Genomic DNA, 21,169 nt, shown 5'->3' with positions numbered 1-21,169 from the left:
AACATGCTCCAGTATGAGCTGTTTAAGCAGCTCACCTGTGTTTGGTTGTTACTAGAGAACAGGCTATAACAGGTTTGGCAGCTTGGTACCTATTTCTGCCAACTTCACCCTTGCTCATCAATCCCCAGCACTACAACAGTAAAACAGGCGGCTGCACAGAAATGTCAGGATTTGGCATGCTGAATGTGGTTTTTATAAAAGGTGCCTGTGAGATTATGCCATTTCTAAAGTGAAAAATAATGTTTGAAACAAAGCTATATGGATGGATCATGAATTCAGGTAATAAAAAAGTCATCACAAATACCTTTGCAAGAATACTCTTAACAAAATTATAACAAATTAGAAAACAGGCCTGGCGGGAATAAAAGATTATAAGAATATAAAAAAGTCAACTAGACATGCCAAAAAGTTTGGAAGTGTTGAAAATGAGGAATAATGCCTTTTTTTTCCTTTTTAAATACACAGCACAGTGTGCTTTTCCCCCTGCCCCTGCTCCTGGGAACAATCTTTTACTACCATAGCTTTGCTGAATTTTTCAGCTTTTCTGGGGCAGAGGAATTGAAATTACATTGGTAAGAAGTGATTTTTTTAAAAACTATCCAGTGTGACCACTGAGAAATCATGTTGATTTTTGGAGCATCTTGCCCCCTTGCATAATCAATCACATTAATGTTTAGGACAAGCATCTCTTTACAGTACAGTCTTTCTGCACACTCCAGTTAAATGTTTTCCCCTGAAGTGAAGGCTGCTATGTTTATCTTTCATAGATAAAACACAAAGCATCTCCCACAGATAAAACACAAAGACACTGTGAATTTGACAGCTGACTGAAAAAAAAAACGAACTGTGAAAAGTGAGAAAGAGCCTTTGATATGATTCCTATTATTCATACACATTCAGCTAAAATATTTTCCTAAGATGCGTGTAACATCTTAATAACTTTATAATATAACTTTAATTATATATAATAACTTTAGTAATAACTTTATAATGTATAATAACTTAATAATGTTTAAAAACTGTGCAATACTGGGTTTAGGTTCTCTTGGCAGAGTTGAAATCATTAAGACATTTTATAGCTTCAATACTGAAAACGGCATCCTTATGTCCAACTATGACTCTGAACTCAGAGTTTTCAACTGTGTCCACAGCAGATTGCAGGTAAGTACAAATTCCACTGTACTGAGACTGTGTCCATATTCATACCTGCAGACTACTATAAATTTACTTCTCTGCAAAATTCAAGCCAGAGATGGAGTTTTATAGAAAAGATATGTCATCTTTATTATCATCACAAAAAGAAAACAGAGTTTCAGAGCTTTAGAAAGAACTTGCAACTTTCAGGCAGTACTTTAGAATATGAGCCCTTCTAGCCTAGTGCATCAACCAATGTAACAGACATTACACCAAATTTGGTGCTGCTGAAAGAAACCAACAAACCCAAACCAAACCATTTCACAGAAGTGAAAATGGAAGGCAAGCCATCATTTACAGGGAAATATCACATAGACAAAGTTTTGCAAACTGCTTTCCATTTTCTTCACAAACTTCCAGTCTCTCTCGCACAGTGAGTCAGAAATCACTTAGCTCTTCTTGACGTTGCAGGACTCATGAACGGATCATCCTGCAGTTTCCAAAGAGACACACGTTACTTAAATTAGCAGGTGTTCCAAGTCATAAAAAAGCAAAGTCACCTTTAGCTTAAACTAGAAAGCCTAGCCATACTATTCCATGTTTTCTGACAGACCTGTTTTTGTTGGTTTTGAAAGGAAAGAGGTCATTTATTAACTTAGAAGCCAGTGTGAGATGTGTGCAGAGAATAGAAATTTATGTCAATACGACCAGAACAGCTACTTTGACATAAGGTACAATCTATATTTCAGTTGTAAATGAGCAGCACATACCTCAGTTAAATTATGTCTATATACACGTTGCACATCATAGTTTACTAATATTTGTATGAATCAAAAATACTGTTTATTTTTGCATATTCAAGAAAACATGTAGGTTTTCATTCCAGGTATGAGAAGAGATAGCACAGTGGGGAGAAGAGACAAGAATGTAGTATTTTCTCTGAAGTGGCCACCACTTGACACTGATAAGGAATGGATTCTGAGCATGCATGACAGACTCTGAAAACAAACTGCACAGTGCTTGACAGAATAATGTCTTCTATTCAGTGCAAAACTATGTAAAAAGTTCTACTTTCTTCATTATGGAAGAAATAATTTCCTAGCAGTTCAAAGATACACTGCAAGAACAGACATATTAGACTTGAAGACAGTGTTTTAAATTTTTTAAGAAGTGTACTTAGGTAATTTGCAATAATAATATGCCCTGAAAACTGCCGTTTCTAAATGCAAAAAAAAATCTTCCTTTTTAGAAGAATAAAATATATAACTAAATGAAAGGATATAGCTAAGCACTTGAAGAGATTATAATTACTTTCTCTCCCAGGCAATTCCAGGTCCACATTTCAGTAATGACAATTCACTGATTACAAATTGAAGGGAAAAAGGATCGGGTATTTTTCTGAGGTATTTTTCTAGCCTTATTTTTGGTAATTATGTAGGTAGTTGGCTGCAATAATCTAGCCCTGTTAGTGAAAAAAAATAATAAATTCAATTTCACTCTTAAATGCTTTATTCAAATAGGTGTAAAACAATGAGCTATAGAAACTTACATGAAATAAAACGAAAGAATAGTACTATATACCATACCTCATCTGACTCATACTCAATTCCTCTAGATGCTTGGCTTTGTGAACCTCTTTTACTATGTGAAGACATAGCTGGCAACCTTGAAACATACAAAGAGAAAAAAAATGGCATCAGCATGTTCTCAGTCACCAGACATTCCAAAAACTTCTCTTTTAACTTATGAGTTGGACCACCAATACACAAAATAAAAACAAACAGGCATAACAATAAGTAGAACAATACAAATTCTTAAAATAACATCTTCATACTAAAGTTCTGATCAAGTTTACCTCAATCAGTAATCTAATTTTTTCTGTTACAAAAAGATAGCCCATATTAGCAAGTAAAAATTTATATAAATTTTCTTAGCAGTGCAATGACTTTCCTAAAAATCTGGTAGTCAATCAGACCCTTTGACTGCCAATTGCCAGCCAAAAATAAGGCATACATTGCATTTATGAAGCAAACATACTGACCTTTGATTTATTTTGGAAGAAGGAACAAAAGAAGTATCTTCTGGATCAGAATCAATATCTATAATATCCTGGAAAAAAAAAGTATAAAGTTTTTCCACAGAATTTCTCCTTACAGAGAGAGTGCATAATGTGTCAGCATTATAGCACAGAAACTCTGGGTTTTTTCCAACTATACACCTATTTAGTTAGAATAATATACACTTGAGAGGGCTCCAGGCTAGAACTGCACGAATTAGCAAATACAGCACAAGTTTATTCTTCACATCTTTGACCTAGCACAACCCACCAAAACACTCATGTATAGACACCTTGTATCTTAGGCTATAGCACAAATAAAACATGGCTTCTCTCAGACAAACACCATAACAAAAAAAGGATACAAAAGGTCTACAGATTAACATGTAGAAACTTAATGCTGGAACTGATAGTTTGGGAACATCTGCTGATTTAGACTAATGCTTTGACTGTGTATTTATTTTTAAAATCAACAGTAAAGACACAACTTCACTCATACAACAAGGTGCTTACCTCAGAGTAAGACTGGAACGAATTTGAAGAGTGGTCTGTTTTGGAAGACCTAAAGACTGGAATAAAACATATGCAATACTTTTAAAATGCTCACACAATCAAATACAAACAACATTATACACTTCTTCTTATTTAACATGTGCCTAGCATGCATTTCCACTGCAAAAACCTCTGTAAAACAAACAAACCAAACCAAAACATAAATTAAGTCTGTCAACCCAGGGCTACAACCCTCTGTGCAGCTGCAGGTTCCCAGTCTGGCTGAAAAACCATCAGTAATGCTGTTTAAGAGGATGCAAAAAATACTACTGTGACTGAAATTCCTGTATATCTAACAGGCTAATTATGAACACCCCTGCTAAAATTCATTTCTCTGCAGTCTTTCATTTGCTGACCAATTTACAATTAAGGTAATTTGCTGAATAATTTAAAATTCAGTCCACCTTGGTGTATTTTCTGAGGGGTTTATGTGTAGTATTTTTTTCTTTAATTCTCAGATGACCTATGCTGTTTCCTCAGTGCCTTTCCTCTACAGCAAGGAACAGCTACTCTCACATATGTAGGTGGCTTAAAGATAAGGTTTTCTTCTCTAGTAAAAACTGGAATTTACAAAACTCACTACAATGTAAGGCTACATGGATCTGCATTAAAGCTTACTAACTTGTAAACATCAGTCAAATATAACTTTTTATCCCCTGAGGAAAATTCTGCCTAAAATATTAAGACACATTCTTTCTATATTCCTTAAGAAACTGCATTATGTAACATGTTTCCTATTTGCAGTTCTAGCCAGAAGTTCCTAACACATTCTATTTAACCCCATGACAGAAGAATATCACTAATTTTTTTCCTTTTCTTTTTTTCTTTCTCTCATCACTGTTAATTATTATATTTCATTACTGCTGAAATAATCTCTCACAGCTGAAATTGACTAACAGAATAAAAGGCAATTAAAGCACTTCATCATTGAACACCTTCACTACAATTTGAGAGAGAGGATTAGAGTAAAGATAGATCACAGGCCTACCATCCAGGATAGACATATTTTTGCCAGGAACAGATACAGGCTTGGAGGATCTGCTGCCAGAAGCTGACTCTTGGCTAGTGGTTCCTGTAGATATAACAAATAAAACACAAATCTGTTCAGCAGGTTTTTTTTTCCTCTCTAGTCTATTATTACTGAGCAGGAAGTCACTTTAAAAAAATCTACAATCCTCTTCACTCATCACTTTCTCCTTGAATTATAGCCCTCCCTACATGCAGAAGAACTGCTCTGGGTCAACTGTTCAAAGGTCCCCAGACACAACCTCTTAACACAGAGGGCTCTACTCTGATGGGATCACAACAGTGGTGGAGCACAGGCTCACAGAACTAGTTTAAAAGCACTAACCAAATCAGAGGCAAGATGACAGCCTTCCTTTGAACTCAACCCACTCAGACATTTGGGCATACTACTGAGATAACTCAAAGGAGTCACTTATTTACATATATATATATATATATATATGTACTCAGTGAAAATGCAACTGTAAAGGAACTACCACTGCAAAAGTGTACAATCACACTCAGTCCAGGAGCTATTTAACTCTTTTTGCTTAAGAAACACTCCCCCTATTTTCAGTCACTAGAAACAATAAAGTCTCCTGTAAATTACATTAGGAGAGATGATTAGTAAAGAGATGTCCCTCCTCTTTACACTGATCAAATGCATTATCTTTAGTAGTAACAAAGGTCTATTCATGCACTTCATCGCACAGGACTTCCCAATAATGCATCTTTTAGGAGTATACTATGTCTCCACAGCAGGGAAGCATGATATTTTTCTTTAATCACAGTGAAAAAGTCCCAGCTTAAGCCTTGTAAGGCAGTAATTTTATGTAATAGGATACCCCAAGTATTTGAGAAGAGTTTTTTTCCAGTAGTTCTTAAGCAGCAAATTTCCACTTGATGGAAGCATCAGAAAAGAGTCAACTTTTAAAGAAAAAAGTCAGGAACTCCAGTACAAAGAGTGCAAAGTTTTTCTTACCTCTTCCTCTTCGAGATGAACCTCTTGCTGTTGAATTTTGTCCTCTTGCACCTCTTGCCCTGCCTCTTGCCCGACCCCTTCCTCGGCTCAGTGTTGAAGAAAGGCCATCACTCGGATTGCTAGTGCCCATCCTCTCTATATCCATGGAATCTTCATCACTGGAGGCTGCAACCAGAGCATCACCCTCAGATCGGTGGGCTCTGGCTCTGATCATTGCCTGAAATGGAAAAATAATTACAGGAAAAAGAATCTTAAATCATGAAACACACCATTGTTAAATCCTAGTTATGTACAATAAATATATAACATAACTATAAATAAAAATGTGTAATTCTAAACCAGCGAGGTTTAGAAGACACAAATCCAGTGTTACGGAAGATATCTGTGAAAATACATAATTAGATGTGTACATATAAAGTAGTTATCTAAGACTGACAACAGAGTGGAGCTCATTAATGTGACACGTTGTCAGTGAAGTCTGGTGAGCAGCTCAGCTCATCCTGTGTCAGCTCCACGTGCCTGCTCAGAGAAAGCACCCTATGGGCTCCACTGACTTGCACTCTATTGATGACAGTACGTGCTTAAGATAACTAGCTCAGGTGATGACATCCTAGACCAGGAGAACTGAATCTCACCCCAGGTGTCCTTTATCTCAAAATTCCATTCCAGTCTCACATAACTTGCAAAGACAAAGGAGCACCCATGCTAACAGAGGTTGGCAGTTTTCTCTGAAAATATATATGCAATTGAAGTATGAATGTGGGAGATTTAAGATTGCTGATAAGGACACAGTACCTAAAGGTTTATCAATATTCCCCATTTGTTCCAGTAATACCACCCAATACATTCCAGCCACATGTCCACTGTGAGATCACAAAGAGCTTAAGCTGAAAGGTCTTTGAAAGTCACCTGCCTGGTCTAACCTCCATTAAAAACAAGAAATAATGAACAATCAGATTCACAAATTTGTACAAAAAAGAAACCTCAAAAGCCAAATTGAGCAGTAGCTTAGGTACATAATTATCCTAACAAAGATTTAAAGCAGACTTACTAAGCCTTAAAGGCAGACAGGCATATTTTGTCAAGGACAATGCTGAAGAATTGCTAAATGACTGCATTTATATGCAGAAGACACCACTCCATTTTTCAGCCTATGTTCAAAATTCAGAATAATTACCTCACGGACTTCCTTATCTTCTTCTTCGGTATTCTTTTTTCTACTCTCTCTGAATTTTCGCACCTGAATAAAAAACCAGTTCCCATCAAAATAACAATTCATGGCATACAACAATCAAAATACAGCCAGTGTGAAGCTTTAATACTGAATCATTAAGTCAAGCTCATGTGAGAAGTGGAGAGTCCAAGAATAACTGAACAGTTTGTTTAGGGCAAGGAAGAAAGCCTGGCACATGATGAAGGGGATACTATGTTTAAGAGAAGAATAAGATAGCAATTTTGACAATAAGGGACACTGGAATATGAATAACTGGAAAAAGAGGTAGAGATGAAGAAGGAAGACAGAAAATAACTATTATGAGAAGAGACAATGCTGTACAACTAAGGAAGCTCAACTTGAAAAATATGGAAAAAGATATGAGGAATGACAGAAAGAAGACATTAGTTCTAAGGACAAACAACAACAGAAAATACACCCTGAAGTGTCACAGAAAGCCTGCAGGCACTGATTGTTTATTGTCTCTTTCAACCCGACATGAATTAAAGCAATCAGTAAGAAAACATGTACATGTAGCCTTCCTTCCCCACCAAATTATTCTTTAAACAGTGCACAGATAAGCTGCAGAACAATTACTTCTACAGTGTTGAACATTACAGCTGAATACATGGGCTCACGTGGAAGCTCAACTGGTTGACAAAAATGTCTTTCAAGAGTTCCTCAATACACACAAACCGGGCCTGTCTTTGGGATACCCTGAGCTGCAAGCAGTTAGAAGCAAGCAGAGCACATGAAGTATAAATTTCTTTTTTGCTTGTCCTGTTCTTGTACTCTTCCCTAAGCCAATACGAAAGAGCTACAAAGAGATTATACCTGTCATCTTTCTCAGAACAGTAGTAAATATGTAGTTCTACATGTATTAAGACAAATTTTTTCTGTGAACATGTGCGCATGTCCCATTTTCAGTACAAGTTTTGAAACCATGTATTTGAAACTTCCTCATAAATTAATTATTCATTTATTAATGGCAGAAAATTACTAGAGTCAAGTGTTGCCTCTGCTTGACAACTGAGGCAACACTTGCCTCAAGCAGATGCTCCACACACAGGCAATTCTATTAAATTGTGTTTGAGCACAGATTTTTCTACTGTCTTGACCTCTCCTGGGGAATCAACATTAACAGACATTACCTCCTCATCTATTTTTTCTTCCACTGCATCAGTGCGACGCTCCTTGAGAAACCTTTGCGTTTTTTCTAGCTGAAATTTCACCAACTCTTCTATGGCATCTTTTTCTTCTTTGTCCACAAACTCTTGCACTGCTTCTCCCATTCCTCTTTCGGTTAGAAGTGAAAGCTGTACCTTCTTTAGAATTGGGGAAACAATTTGTTAAGAAGCATCTGCCATTAGAGAAAGCAAGCAATATTCCAGCTGTTTCAGATAAATATTACATTAAATTGGTTGCAAAAACAGTAATGTGCATTGCTTATTTAAATCAGAGAAAAACACAGCAATAAGTAAATATTATGTGTCATAAACATACAACTCTCTTGCTACTAGCATGTCACATTAACTTTACAGAGTATTTTTCAAACTAGTCAAAGCCAAAGGCTTTATGGACAGTAAAGAAACTGCAATGCTAGTAATATCTAAAATAAAATCTTCCAGAAAATAATGCTGCCCAGAAGAATAAACTTCCTAACTATTATACAATAAAATGCTTAAATAAAGTAAGTATAACAAAGGAACATGATTTATGCTGTCCTAATACTGACACCTAGCATGTGTCTAAGGTTAGGCAGGATGACGTAATTTGAAGGATCTTTACCTCAAGAATTCTTGCTTAAAGATTTTCTACAACTGAAATAGCTTCTGCAAGTTATGTTTGATCAACTACATCAAGCATTTGTGCACCTGGCTCATAGATGTTACTGCACTGGTGCTGGGAAAGGGAAATATACTATATTTAACAAGAGGGTGGGAAGGAAGCAAATTATCACGAGTCTCTCTTCCTTCTCCCTGCTCTGCTTTAAATAAAATGTGGATGTGCACTACATCTGAGGACACAAACACACTGCAAAGCAACAAGTGACTCTAAGTCAGCTGGTAATAGTAAATGCTACAGTCTCACACTGGTTCTAGAGTAAATTAAGGCAGCTCTTCCCTCACACGCTGCCTGAGATTCTCCTCCTGTACTTGAGTACATGACACACAGTACAGGGCACACACTGCAAGTTCACACAAAGAACTATCATGCTCTCAAAGCAGTGTGTGTTCACACACCTACACAACCTCTACACAGCAGTTACTTGCTAATCTAAGACACACACTTCATGTGTCATCTGAAACACACACACAGTGTTTTGGGAAATAAATTAATTTCATAGTGAATGTCAGAGTCTTTTCAGGGCACACTATTTCCATTAAGAAAGAAAAAAAGGTAATAAAAATATCATATGACATTAAAAAGGAAAATTATAAAAGGTAGAAATATACCTTTTCTGCTGTCTGGAAATACTGCTTTACAAGGTCTTCTACCCTCAGTGTTGTTCCCTCAACAGGTCTGCTAACCAATTTTCCAAAATTAAGATCAATGTCTAGAATAGAAAAGCACAGTGGCATCATCCAGATTTACAGCTTTTAATTATTCCCATCCCACTGAACCATCCCACTGACAGTAGCAGGAAAAAAGGTTAATGCAAGTCTCCTAAGAATTGGGGTCCCTTTTATATGTAGAGTTTTTTGCTCTTTTTAGAGTCTATTCATTGGAAACACAGAGAAACATAATTGTGGAGACAACTCCATGTCTAGCAGATATAAAGAGTTCCAACTAACATATATCTGGAATTATATATTGAACACTGTGTTCTGAAGGTTATTATAATTGAACTCTAGAAGGTCACAAATAGAAGAAAATCATAGGAGTCATCAAAGCACAAAGTTTTTTATAAGTAACCCATTTACTACAAAAGAGATTCTCCTCTGTAGCACGTTGACTGATTTTCAATAGGAAATGCTCATAGCTCATCCCCCCTTCTCAGGCAGCAAGGTAGGAATGGCAGAAGGATGACAAGGATAATCATCCTAGGTTAGCATATACCACACAAATAACTTTAAGTGACTATAGCCAGCTTTAGACTATAGACTGAATTCCTGCACTTTTAACATCCCCTGTAGTGTGCCACAATGCGCACGTAATGAAAACATTGTGTGCTCCCTTAGCCACTTCCCTTGCATAAGAGGCTGTCTAATAAAGCAACACAAAAGCCATGGCAGTACTTTCACATTCCCTTTCTGAAGCTGATATGCCCATTAAGTAGGAAAAGTAAATTAGTGAAACATGGTGGCAGATGTGGTAGCCACTGTGTATTCTGAAATGTTAATAAGATTATACAACTATAAAAAAAGGAAACCAAAGCAAAATAAACCAAGATCAATACAGTATAATTTTAAAAGTCACTAAAAGCAGTTTTTATTCATGAAATGATGTTTTGAACTTTATAGAACTGATAGTATTCATAAAAACTGCCACTGGAACTGGACAATGCACTTGCAATGTACTGATGCAAACTAGAAAGAGTTTTTTAGCACATTATGTTCCTGTACAAGCTGAATCTTCATTAGCAACTATTACAAATCCAGTATTTGAACAACATGTATTAACCATTTATTAAAAATTCTAGGAAACAGTGAGAAATGCTGCAATACTAACAGCTATTATTGGTTTTGCACAAATATTTGAACAGAAACAAACCTGGAAGAGACAAGCCAAGAGCACCGCATACACACAATTAATTAGGGCAAACAAAATGCTATCCTACATTTGGACCTTTTAAAAAAAATATATCAACAGCTCTTAAGCCCACACCCCTCATGACTATTTTAGGTATGAACAAATTAACTACTACAAAGTAAAATTAAAATATAAAGGGAAAAAGCACTATATCCACTTCTTTTCCTTCAGAGTGGTCAAACCAAATCACCTTATTCTAAGAAGCCTCGGGAGTGAGCCACTTAATGCCTTTCATGGTAATTACCACAGAAGCATAGAGTAACTCAGTCTGGCATGGGGCTATATGTACTACTATAAATAACTCAATAAGGTCTGAGGCCAAAGGAGAATGAAACTGGTTATGAATAACTGTCAGAAGACACTGTGCTGAATATCAGAATTTTTGGACAAACGCAAAAATAGAAAAGAAATAATTGTGCAATATATACACTTCAATAAGACAATGCATCTTTACTCCTCCTGTAAGACATTAGACACCAAACCTTTGCAAGTGCTGGGCAACAAAATACAGAGAGATGAAGGCAAACAAAAGCAAGCCAATGATTCCTTCTTTCATACTCACCTTTTTTCTCTTTCTGTTCACGGTGCCTGAAAAAGTGTATGATGTCTTTTGGGTTAGCCACCCGATGCATGTACTTCTGGCTGAAACGATGGACACTGAACGGTTCAAAGCCACCTGCATAATCAACCTAAGGGAGGAAAGGACAAATTTAAATATGAAACAAAAAGAAGTGGGGAAGTCACACAAATCAAAACAGATTTGTTATGCTTCAAAGGAAAAAATTAATAGTAAGAAATAAGTCAACCTAAAATTAATGCCTTACTATGCCAAACAGTTAACAGCTAATAATAACATTAGCAGAATAGCTAATAACAGCTCATTTTTATAACTCATTCTTAATTTGTTTCATTTACTAGCTTTCTCAACAGTTTCCAATTGGGTTGGGAAAGCACACAGGATAATATGACTTATAAAAATTCACAGTAAATAGACACTTCTGATGCCCTTACTCAGAACAGAGTGAAGTACATTTATGACCAATCTCATCCTTTAACTTAGAGTACTGGTTACACAGGTAAACAGAAGTATGGTAGGTGATTTATTTTGTCTGTACACAGCAAAAAAATGTATACATTATGTGTTTACACAAAAAGCATGACTTTGCTTTGAAACCTTTCACAGTGACCTTTAAAAACAAAGCAATCCAAGCTGAACAATTTCTTACTCTTAATCTTATGATAGGCTTCTCTGGCTGGCGAGGATTTCCCAAGCGTTCTCTTTCTGCAGTGTCCAGCATCAATTCCACCTGTGAAGGAGAATTATAAATTCAGTTCTACTTTGTTCTCCTACAGATGCCTGAACGCTTCAAGTACAACTTTAAATACATCCAGCTGCAAGGGGAGCAATCAAAATAAATCATTATAGAATGTGCTCTTGTTCCTGAACACATATGTCACAAAAGTCATTAAGAATGACTGAGGAAAACATGACAAAGAAGGGTTTATCCTTCAGATATAGTGTAGTCCATCAGTATCTACACCACTGATCTCTCATATTTTATAGTCACTATGCTTTGCTAAATTTCTAGTTCCAGAAAAGCAGAAAGAGCCATATAAACCTAAGAACTAAACAATTAATAAACTTGCTTAGTTACTTCTGCCACTTCAGACTGCTTGGTTGAGCTCTCAGGGTTTAGGTCAATGTATTTATGCTGGTTCCAAAGTGCACATCCAACACTGTCCCACTCTTAGGTGCAAGCTTTTGTACAAAAATCATATGGACACCTAAAAAGCAGTTCCAGCCTACTTTAATAGCTCATCCCAATCAAGGAATCTGGAAGCCAAGGCTGCAGAGTGAATGTCATGGAATTAGCTTCCTATGGAAACACTGTCTAAGTTTGTTTTAATATGGGGCACAAGATTTCTCATCTTCCAGTCTCAAAACCAGTCACACATCCCATCCCCTGTCCATACAGTTATCTATAAACTGTTATCATCACAAGTTACCTTTTCCATGCAGAATGCCTGTACTGCCTGAGTAACATTAGGATTGTCAGGATGAAAAAGATCTGGATGATCCGCTAGAACAATGTCCTCTATATGGAAAGTTCGCACTGTCTCTAGAGCAATCTTCTCCATTTTCATTTTTTTCCCTTTAACATGCAGCAAACCAATGTGTCTAGAAGAAGAAAGGTAACTTACTAGAAGATAAAATTAAAAGAACTATGGTATAAAGATTTTTCAAATTCATGTTTACTTTTCAGGGACAAAATTTCAAAAGCTACAGAAAGATCTGTACTTCAGGGTTGGCCTGGCAAAACTCCCATTTTATTACACTTAGATTATGCTTATTCCATACACAAACACCTGCACTCAGTTACTTGTATTCCAATTTATCAGTGTGTAACTCCTCTTAGCTAAGTTCCATTTGCTTTAAATGTTAGATTAAATTATGAGCAAAGCAGAAGTTATACCAGGTACTCATTCCATCTATTTTGCTTATTATGTCACACTCTGAAGCTAATCCACACAGTAATACAAGTCTTTTCATACTGTATTCAAGTACTTTTCTGTTCTCAAAAGAACATCTGAGACATGCAAGACAAGGGATAAACAAGAACAAAAAGAAAAGCTCACGCACTTCTTCACGGCTTCTCCAGGGGACAGAGATGTCACCACTGAACTTCCTGGCTGAGAAACATAGAAACGTTGCTGTTCATTTTGGAATGGAGCTATTTTGCACTCATGTTCATGACCCCACACAACAAGATTAATAAAGTCATCTAAAAACTGCTCTGGAATGTAGTTGGTCGCTCCATGTTTGCTCCTGTTCAAGAGAAGAGAAGAATAATGGATGGGCAAGGAGAGAGTGAAGGAGAAAAACATCAGTGTGATTTAAAATGATACAGGAACTCCAGCAATAATATCAGACATACATGTCAGCTCTTCTTCACATTTATTCCTTACACAGTTTAGTGTTTGGTTAAACAATAGGGCAACTTACATAGCTCACTTTTTTACACAGCTCACTGATTTCTGCTCCCCTCCTTTATCTGGATCTCCCTTTTCTTCTTACTTGGCTGGTAAGACTTTGGGTTTTTACTATATGAATACTTTTATAGCATCTCATGGCAATCAGTTTTGGTTGTTTTTTGTTTTTAAATGGTGGGGAAAAACCAACTGAATTAAACACACATGGGACACGCCATCCCCAATCCCTTTCTGAAAGAAGGCAGGTGGTGGAGTGAGTTCCTTCAGCCTACAGGACAGAAATCAGTACACAGGGTAATATGAGCTCTATTTGTTTATGTCTGCCTCACCATTATTTGAGCATGAGGATTGCCCTCTTCTTCAGGAAAAATCAGAAGAAAGTATTTGGAAAAGAACTCTGCCTGTTCCTACTACCACTGCTGGTAGCAGCCTGCAGGCAGCTAGAACATGTTACCAATCTGTAAAGCACAGCAGTGCAAGGGAACACAGGGCACTTGTTGAACTATGGTTCAAACAAGGATAGAAAATACAAAATGAAGTCTGGTGTTCTCCCAGCTCTAACAAGCAGATTTATGCACATAACACTACAAACCCTCCTCTGCCTCTGACTATAAAGGTTTGGGAAGAGATCTCCCAACTCCCTAACTCATTTATTTCAAACCTTTTCCTTTACAATTCTTCTCCAAAAAGAGCTGTAAAACAATGTTTTCACTTGTAAAAATCTTAAGAAACCAGCTACTCACAAGAAGTATGAAATAACGCAGCTGGTGTGCTCACCTATCCTTTTCCAGACAGTTTAATGTAGTAACACAGTAAGTTGCTGTAATTCATTTAGTACTGTTACCTATTTTGATGAATCACAAACAAGTTAAACCAACTATCTTCATCCTCCTTTGGTCTCAGCATGGTTACTTGCTTATTGACAAACATACGATACAACCTCTCATCTGGAATTGCTCCTGAAGTGGGCAAACAAACAAACAAAAACAAATTTGTGTGGTAAACAAGTCAGTATTTCATAGCATTTTTACTAGCAACTCTATTAAAAACAGCATGAGGAACAAAAATATAGCAACCTCCTGATACCCAAAGTGGTTTACAAGAAAGCTGGAGAGGGACTTTTCAGAAGGGAAAGCATGATGGGACAGGGGAATGGCTTTAAACTGAAGGAGGACAAATTTAGGTTGGATATTACTATGAGGTTCTTTACTGTACGGGTAATGAGGCACTGGAACAGCTTGCCCAAGAAAGTTGTGCATGCCCCATCCCTGGAAGACACTGATTATTTCCTTGATGTTTTTAACTAGGAAAAAAACCCCCAAATTATCCTTAGCCAGGCTCATGATAGACATCAATAAACTCCATGTGGAGTGTCCATATTTTGCATAAGAACAAATGCTCTCTGAATCAGAGAAAGTCATAAAGGTAAAAATAATTCTGGCACAAACACAAAGAAACATGCCATGAACACCTTCATGTAGCAACACTGGTACTTTAGAAAGTTGTTGCATTTCCCAGTATCAACTTTGGTACTGAAAACTCTTATATTTTGATATTAGATCATTCCACTAACTACTAACCTTTCAAACATCTTAACTACTAACCTTTCAAACACCTAGCATCTCAAGTGTCTCATTAAACACACAAAATCATGGCCAACTAGGACTTAATTTAGAGCTATAAAAGTTGCTTGGAATTAGGTATTTAAGCACTCATCACTGGACAAAAAATAAGGGTGGAAAAATAAGACCTTAATAGTTAACTTCTCTAGACAGAGAGCAGTCAAAAATAACCATACTAAGGATGAAGTGAGAGTAGAGAGGAATTCAGTGGAGAAAATACACAGGAACAAACCTGAAGGTGAAAACATATCACAGAACCGCTTTAAAGTACAAAACTCTTAAGTTTCTTTAAGGTAACTGAGACTACCCACGGCCAATGCTACTTATGAACCACTTCAGACAGAGACATAAGACACTAGATTTCTGCTCAGACAGCTTATGTTTTTAAATATAACCAAAATGGCATATAAACATTGGGTGTTTAAGTTTTGCTTAAGTGGGATGAAATAAACTTAATACACAACAGAGAGAATTTAAGAGTGATTGCTCTGACTTGATACACCAGCACTATGGTTAACTGAAGCAGGCTTCATTTATCACCAATAAAAGTACAAAAATTAAATTTAGGAAGATTTATCTAAATGAGCAAAAAAAAAAACCCTGCCAGCTAGTAACACAAAGCAGGAGGAAAATCTGACATTGTCACAGAATTTATATGCTTTAATTTAGAATCATATAGACCTTCATGTTTGTTGCAGCCTCATACATTTGCTCCAATTTTATTTATACCCATTAAATTTCAGTAATACATGAACAGTCTAGTCACAGTCTGGCAGACAAATACTCACCCAAGCCATACAGAGCAATTTTTGTTCTACCTTTACGCAATAAAATGGGACTAATATCTATTTTCTCCACTGAAGTTGAACGCCCAAAGTGATTCAGCAGTCCTGCACAGCTTAAAATATCCAATGCACACAGTGAATCTGCCTAAGAAACAAATACAGAATTTGAATAGAACATTAAGTGTTTAATGTCTAAATGAAAGTCTCAAAAGTAAGATAGAATATCTTTCCTTAAGTAACTTCTGCAGTTGAAAATAAGTCCCATAACAAATATTAAGGGTTTTGCTAATACTCTACAGTACAAAAGCAAATCCCTTTTCCTTACAAGTCATACTTCATTTGAACAATATGAAACTAAACATTAAATCATTCAGAAAAACAAAAACGCAAAAAACCACTCAAACTAGCCAGTCTCTAAACTACTACAAAAATTATCTGGTTAAGGTAACTACCTTATAGTAAGTTCAAAGTTAAACTGCTGCTAAAACACTCATCTCTGTGATACACTGCTATTTGATATAAAATGCAAAATCATTAATTTAACACATGCATTTTAATGCTTTCTAAACCATTTCTTGTTTACTTTGATTAGCTTGTTTTTAAGCTACCATTTCACTATTATCAGATTAACCTCCTTGAAAATAAATGATGCATATCAATCACATATGCACAAATCAAAACAGCAAAATTCTCCTTTTTTAGGAAAGAAGCTTTCAGTCTCTACAGATGGAATGTTTTAGAAACTTTTTCAGAAAGGCTGCTACTTCTAGGCATGAAAAGTGATTCTGTTCTCAATGACAGAAACCTACATACATTAAGAAATTAAACACAGTTCATATGGATCTCTTATTTACATTTGCTTTTAAATGTCACACTTACTCTTAACTCGTTGTCACTCATTAAGGTAAGTCCTAAGGATGCACAGAATATTTACACACAGAGTGGAGCAACTGACTAAAAGCAGCATGGTCTGCCAGAACTGTATTTCTGTATCTTTGTAATGCAACAGTAAAATTATGATAAGAATTACCCCTGTGGGATCATCATGATTGCCATGAATACTAAAAACTGGAATAGAAATGTTGAGATTTTCATCCTGATAATTCACCCAAGGAAACCTAAACAAAAATAGGAAAAGAAATTAAACTGTATCTGCAAATTTGTGTATGATTCTCAATATTCTCTTTAAATTAACTTCATCACAAATAGATGTGGTAAAACTCAGAAAGAAGTGATTATGAATAAGCCAAAGCTTAAGCTTAACCATAAGAAGATTCTTACTCATGGTCTGGAATGGCACTTTCTATGGGGAATAGGGTAGCAAAAGAGATCTCTATTTTTTAGAACAAGCCATGAAAAGATTTGTACAAAAAATTGTGTAGAACTAGTGGATTAGGCTGTGCAACCTTTGCTTACACACAGGGAACTCTGCTGAATGTGAACTGGATTACTTGTATTGTACTTGCAAAATGGAAACTGTACATTACATAAATATATCAAGACTCATACCACACTCAGAGGTTTCTCAAAATATTGTACACATTTCTTTACAGACTTAGATGACAGGTGAAGTTATCCTGTGAACTGTCCCACGCAGGCCTAAAAATTCCAGGTTCCAGTCATGGAGAATATAAAATAAAAATCACAACACACTCACCCAATACACAAACCAAGCCTTACATGATAATTTATAGTAACATACTTACTTGCTGTAATGAAAATTAACTGCCTGATCACTCAAAATTTCAAACTGAACAGGACGATCACCCATGCAGTATTTTCTTAGTGACTCCAAACAAGAGTGTACTGTTTTTCTGGAGGGTTTGTTGTCGTGAAAAAGGTCTCCACCTAATAAAATAAAGTCCACCTGTATGTAACAAAAAGCTTTATTATTTTAATACAACATTTTGTATTACCTTGAAAGACTTCTAAGCAAATTGTTTAAATTATTTCTTCTAGGGAGTTCCATATATTTCCTCAAATATGAGAAAATAATACTTCTAGGTAAAAGGAGTTAGTTGTAAGAGAAACAATATTTAACTTCCTAATTAGAAAAAACCTAATTAAATTACTGATTAAAACAAAGTCAACCCCAAAAAGACCCATTTATGAAGAGCCACAGGAGAAAACAACTAATAATGGTAAAAAAAGGATTAGTCTACTATTGTAATAAGGGGCTCCAAATTGGCTCCTGAACATTTTTGACAGGCATGAAAAGCTACATTATTTTCTCACTGCTGTGCTACCTAGTGCAAAGAAACCAGTAGCCATCACCACATTATTCTGAGAAGGTGCTAGCTGCTCTTTCTGCATGTACTGCATATACTTAGCTTTTGGTAAAGCATTAGGAAAAAACCTTATCAAAATTACAAAGAATCTGACTGATGAACATACAGTCCTTAAAGATGGAATCACAGAATTTTTTAGGTTGGAACTCTAAGATCAACAAGCCCAGGTGTTAACCCAGCACTGCCGAGTCCAACATGAAACCATGTCCCCAAGTGCCACATCCATACATCTTTTAAATATCTCCAGGGATGGCGACTCCACCACCTTCCTGAGCAGCCTGTTCCAGTGCTTGACAATATTTTCAGGGAAGAAATCTTTCCTGATATGCAGTCTAAATCTCTTCTGGTGCACCTTCTGGCCACTTGCTCTAGTCCTGTTGCTTGGGAGAAGAGATCAACTCCCACCTGGCTACATCCTCCTTTCAGGCAGTTGTTGAGTTCAGTAAGGTCTCCTCTGAGCCTCCTCTTCTCCAGGCTAAACACTCCCAGCTCCCCCAGCTGCTCCTCACAGCACTTGTGCTCCAGACCCTTCCCCAGCTCTGTTGCCCTTCTCTGGACACGCTCCAGCCCCTCAATGTCTCCCTTGCAGTGAGGGGCCCAGAACTGAGCACAGCATTCAAGGTGTGGCCTCACCAGTGCCCAGTACAGGGGGACAGTCCCTGCCCTGCTCCTGCTGGCCACACCAGTGCTGATCCAGGCCAGGATGCCATCGGCCTTCTTGGCCACCTGGCACATGCTGGACCACATTGGGCCTTCTGTTCCCATGAGAAGCGTGTCTCCTCTAACAACCCACCCTTTTTCTTCATGGAAGGAGTTTTGATATTGGGCACAGGCAACAACCTCAGCAACACCTCTATGCTAGATGAACCACTGTCCTTGTTCAGTTCCACTTGCAGAGCCTCACACCTGTTATGTCAGGGCATGTGGGGCAGTCACAGAGGAGATGCACCTGCTGTGCTGGGCAGGAACTTGTTGCTATTGCCCCCCCACCCTCGTCCCTTAATTCAGTGAGTTCATCCAGAGGATAGGGAATCCCCTGGATCATGTGTCCTGCCTGCCTGTCAGGCCTGCCCTAAGGAAAGTAGACTGTGATGCCAGCAGAGTCTCTCTCTCTCTCTCTCTCTCTCTCTCTCTCATACACACTCCCTGATACTCCTCAACCAGAGCTGGGTCTGGACAGGAACTTCTGTCTAGAAAGGCCATGGCTTTCTGCCAGATAGACACCACCGCTCCCTGGTGGAGCTGGCAGGGCTCAAGTGCTGTTCCTGCACAAAAAGTCACACCACAGCAGGTCTGTTTGCCATCCTGGAAGTGCTCCAGCTTCCTGCCATTGCCCTGGAGCTTCTTTTACAGGTGCGGGGTGGGGTCTTGGCTGCCACTGCTCCTGACTGCACCCAGGTCCCATCAGCCGCTGCGGGCGCCTGGTGGCTCTCGGCTCCTCCGACACTGTCCCAGTTCAGGAAATCCCTCTGTCCACCCCACTACAGGATTCTGCCACCGACTGTGCAGGAAATGGAGCTGCTCGGCACCAGCACTGCTCACTTCAGCGACTCAGCACTGCATGACACTTCAAAAGCTTCTAACAAATCTCTGCTGGTTTGTCAGAACACTGTATATCACTACTCTCACTCTCCTCAATTATTTTTCCCCCTCAAAGTGACAAACCCTCTCTAGATACCACTGAAACCCAAAACCACTGCTAATGCAACCAAAGTCATGATTCAGTAAGAATGCTCTCACAAAGAATCAGGCGCTCCTTTTACTAAACCAGAAATGAAACTGAATGTAACAAATAGTTCAGCCATTTGATTTGGTATTACTAGAGACTGTACCAGGACTAAGCTTTACAGCTTCTGGCAGACTGGACCACATTTTAACAGCTTCAGTTTTTCCTTCTCCAAAAAGTAGCACTTACTTCATTTTTTTGAGCGTGGTCCAGAATTTCATTAAAAGTTACAAATGTATCATTTCCGCGCACTGGATCCTTCTCCAAATAGCCGAGATGAATATCAGTAGCAACGAGTATTTTAAAGGTATCTTCATCATCCCTGAATAAGACAGGAAAACTAGTGTCAGAGAGCAATACACATAGGGAATTTCTAAACAGGCTTTACTAAGGTAAGCTTATCTGTCCAAAGTCATGAAACAAGGAGATTTGCCATAAAACTCTACCAAGTATCAGTCCTGTAAGAGTCTCAAAATACTTCACTACTTGTACTGCAAACTGCACATTGCCAAAACAGCCAATTGGAAGATTTGTTTATCCCAGTCATTCTGCTCCGGTAAAGGGATGCAAACACCCCTCTGAAGTATCTAATTAAAAACTAAAGAACCCTTTGTATGTTTCTTGCTTTTAAAAATACTTGCGGAAAGTCTAATTCTCTTTTTGCACTGGTAATCTACACGTGCATGTAGGCAAGCACGGCGATCATAAGGACCACAGGGAAACACAGCTGATGATCCCGGCTCTTCTTAACTCGTCCCAGACACATAAAACACTTGCTGCCTGGTGTGTCAGCATTGCAGGGAGCTGCAGACAGCGGGAGCTTACTGTGAGTTGATGGTGCTCATCCTGGTGCGAGGTTCCTCACGGGAAGGCTCTGGCACAGCGCTGACGGCTCAGGGAGTCAGCGTCTCTCTCAGGCGCTACGCGAAGCACAAGAGACCAAGCCAGGCGCCGGGCCAGGGGCACAGTGAGGTGCGATCGCTCCGCACGATCACCGCCGCCGCTCCATCCCGCGCTCCCGCCGCGGCTCGGGCCGAGCACCGCCCCCGGCCCGGCCCGGCC

At 38.0% G+C, this 21,169-nt stretch overlaps 1 protein-coding gene across 2 annotated transcripts; it reads right to left on the bottom strand.

Annotated features, from left to right (window-relative positions):
* Window positions 1–1,057: 1,057 nt before the first annotated feature.
* Window positions 1,058–21,144, bottom strand: MRE11 (MRE11 homolog, double strand break repair nuclease). 2 transcript variants are annotated; one of them, XM_058018765.1, is made up of 19 exons: window positions 20,933–21,144; window positions 20,297–20,429; window positions 17,800–17,960; window positions 17,124–17,211; window positions 16,097–16,238; window positions 14,531–14,645; window positions 13,337–13,522; window positions 12,703–12,874; window positions 11,922–12,002; window positions 11,258–11,384; window positions 9,399–9,499; window positions 8,094–8,267; window positions 6,907–6,969; window positions 5,730–5,946; window positions 4,731–4,814; window positions 3,704–3,759; window positions 3,176–3,243; window positions 2,721–2,799; window positions 1,058–1,624 (listed from the first exon to the last, which is right to left on the bottom strand). In XM_058018765.1, the coding sequence occupies exons 1-19, from the start codon at window positions 20,950–20,952 to the stop codon at window positions 1,580–1,582; spliced, it is 2,112 nt and encodes a 703-aa protein (XP_057874748.1). In that variant the 5' UTR covers window positions 20,953–21,144; the 3' UTR covers window positions 1,058–1,579. The 2 variants fall into 2 exon arrangements, with proteins under 2 accessions (XP_057874748.1, XP_057874749.1); XM_058018766.1 differs by lacking the exon at window positions 20,933–21,144 and having other exon boundaries at window positions 1,059–1,624; window positions 17,800–17,941; window positions 20,297–20,383.
* Between the last annotated feature and the right edge of the window lie 25 nt (window positions 21,145–21,169).

Source organism: Melospiza georgiana, chromosome 2 (genome assembly GCF_028018845.1).
Source record: "Melospiza georgiana isolate bMelGeo1 chromosome 2, bMelGeo1.pri, whole genome shotgun sequence".
NCBI classification, from domain to species: Eukaryota; Metazoa; Chordata; class Aves; order Passeriformes; family Passerellidae; genus Melospiza; species Melospiza georgiana.
Note: the sequence above shows the minus strand (reverse complement) of the source record. Positions and strands in the feature narration are given on the sequence as shown.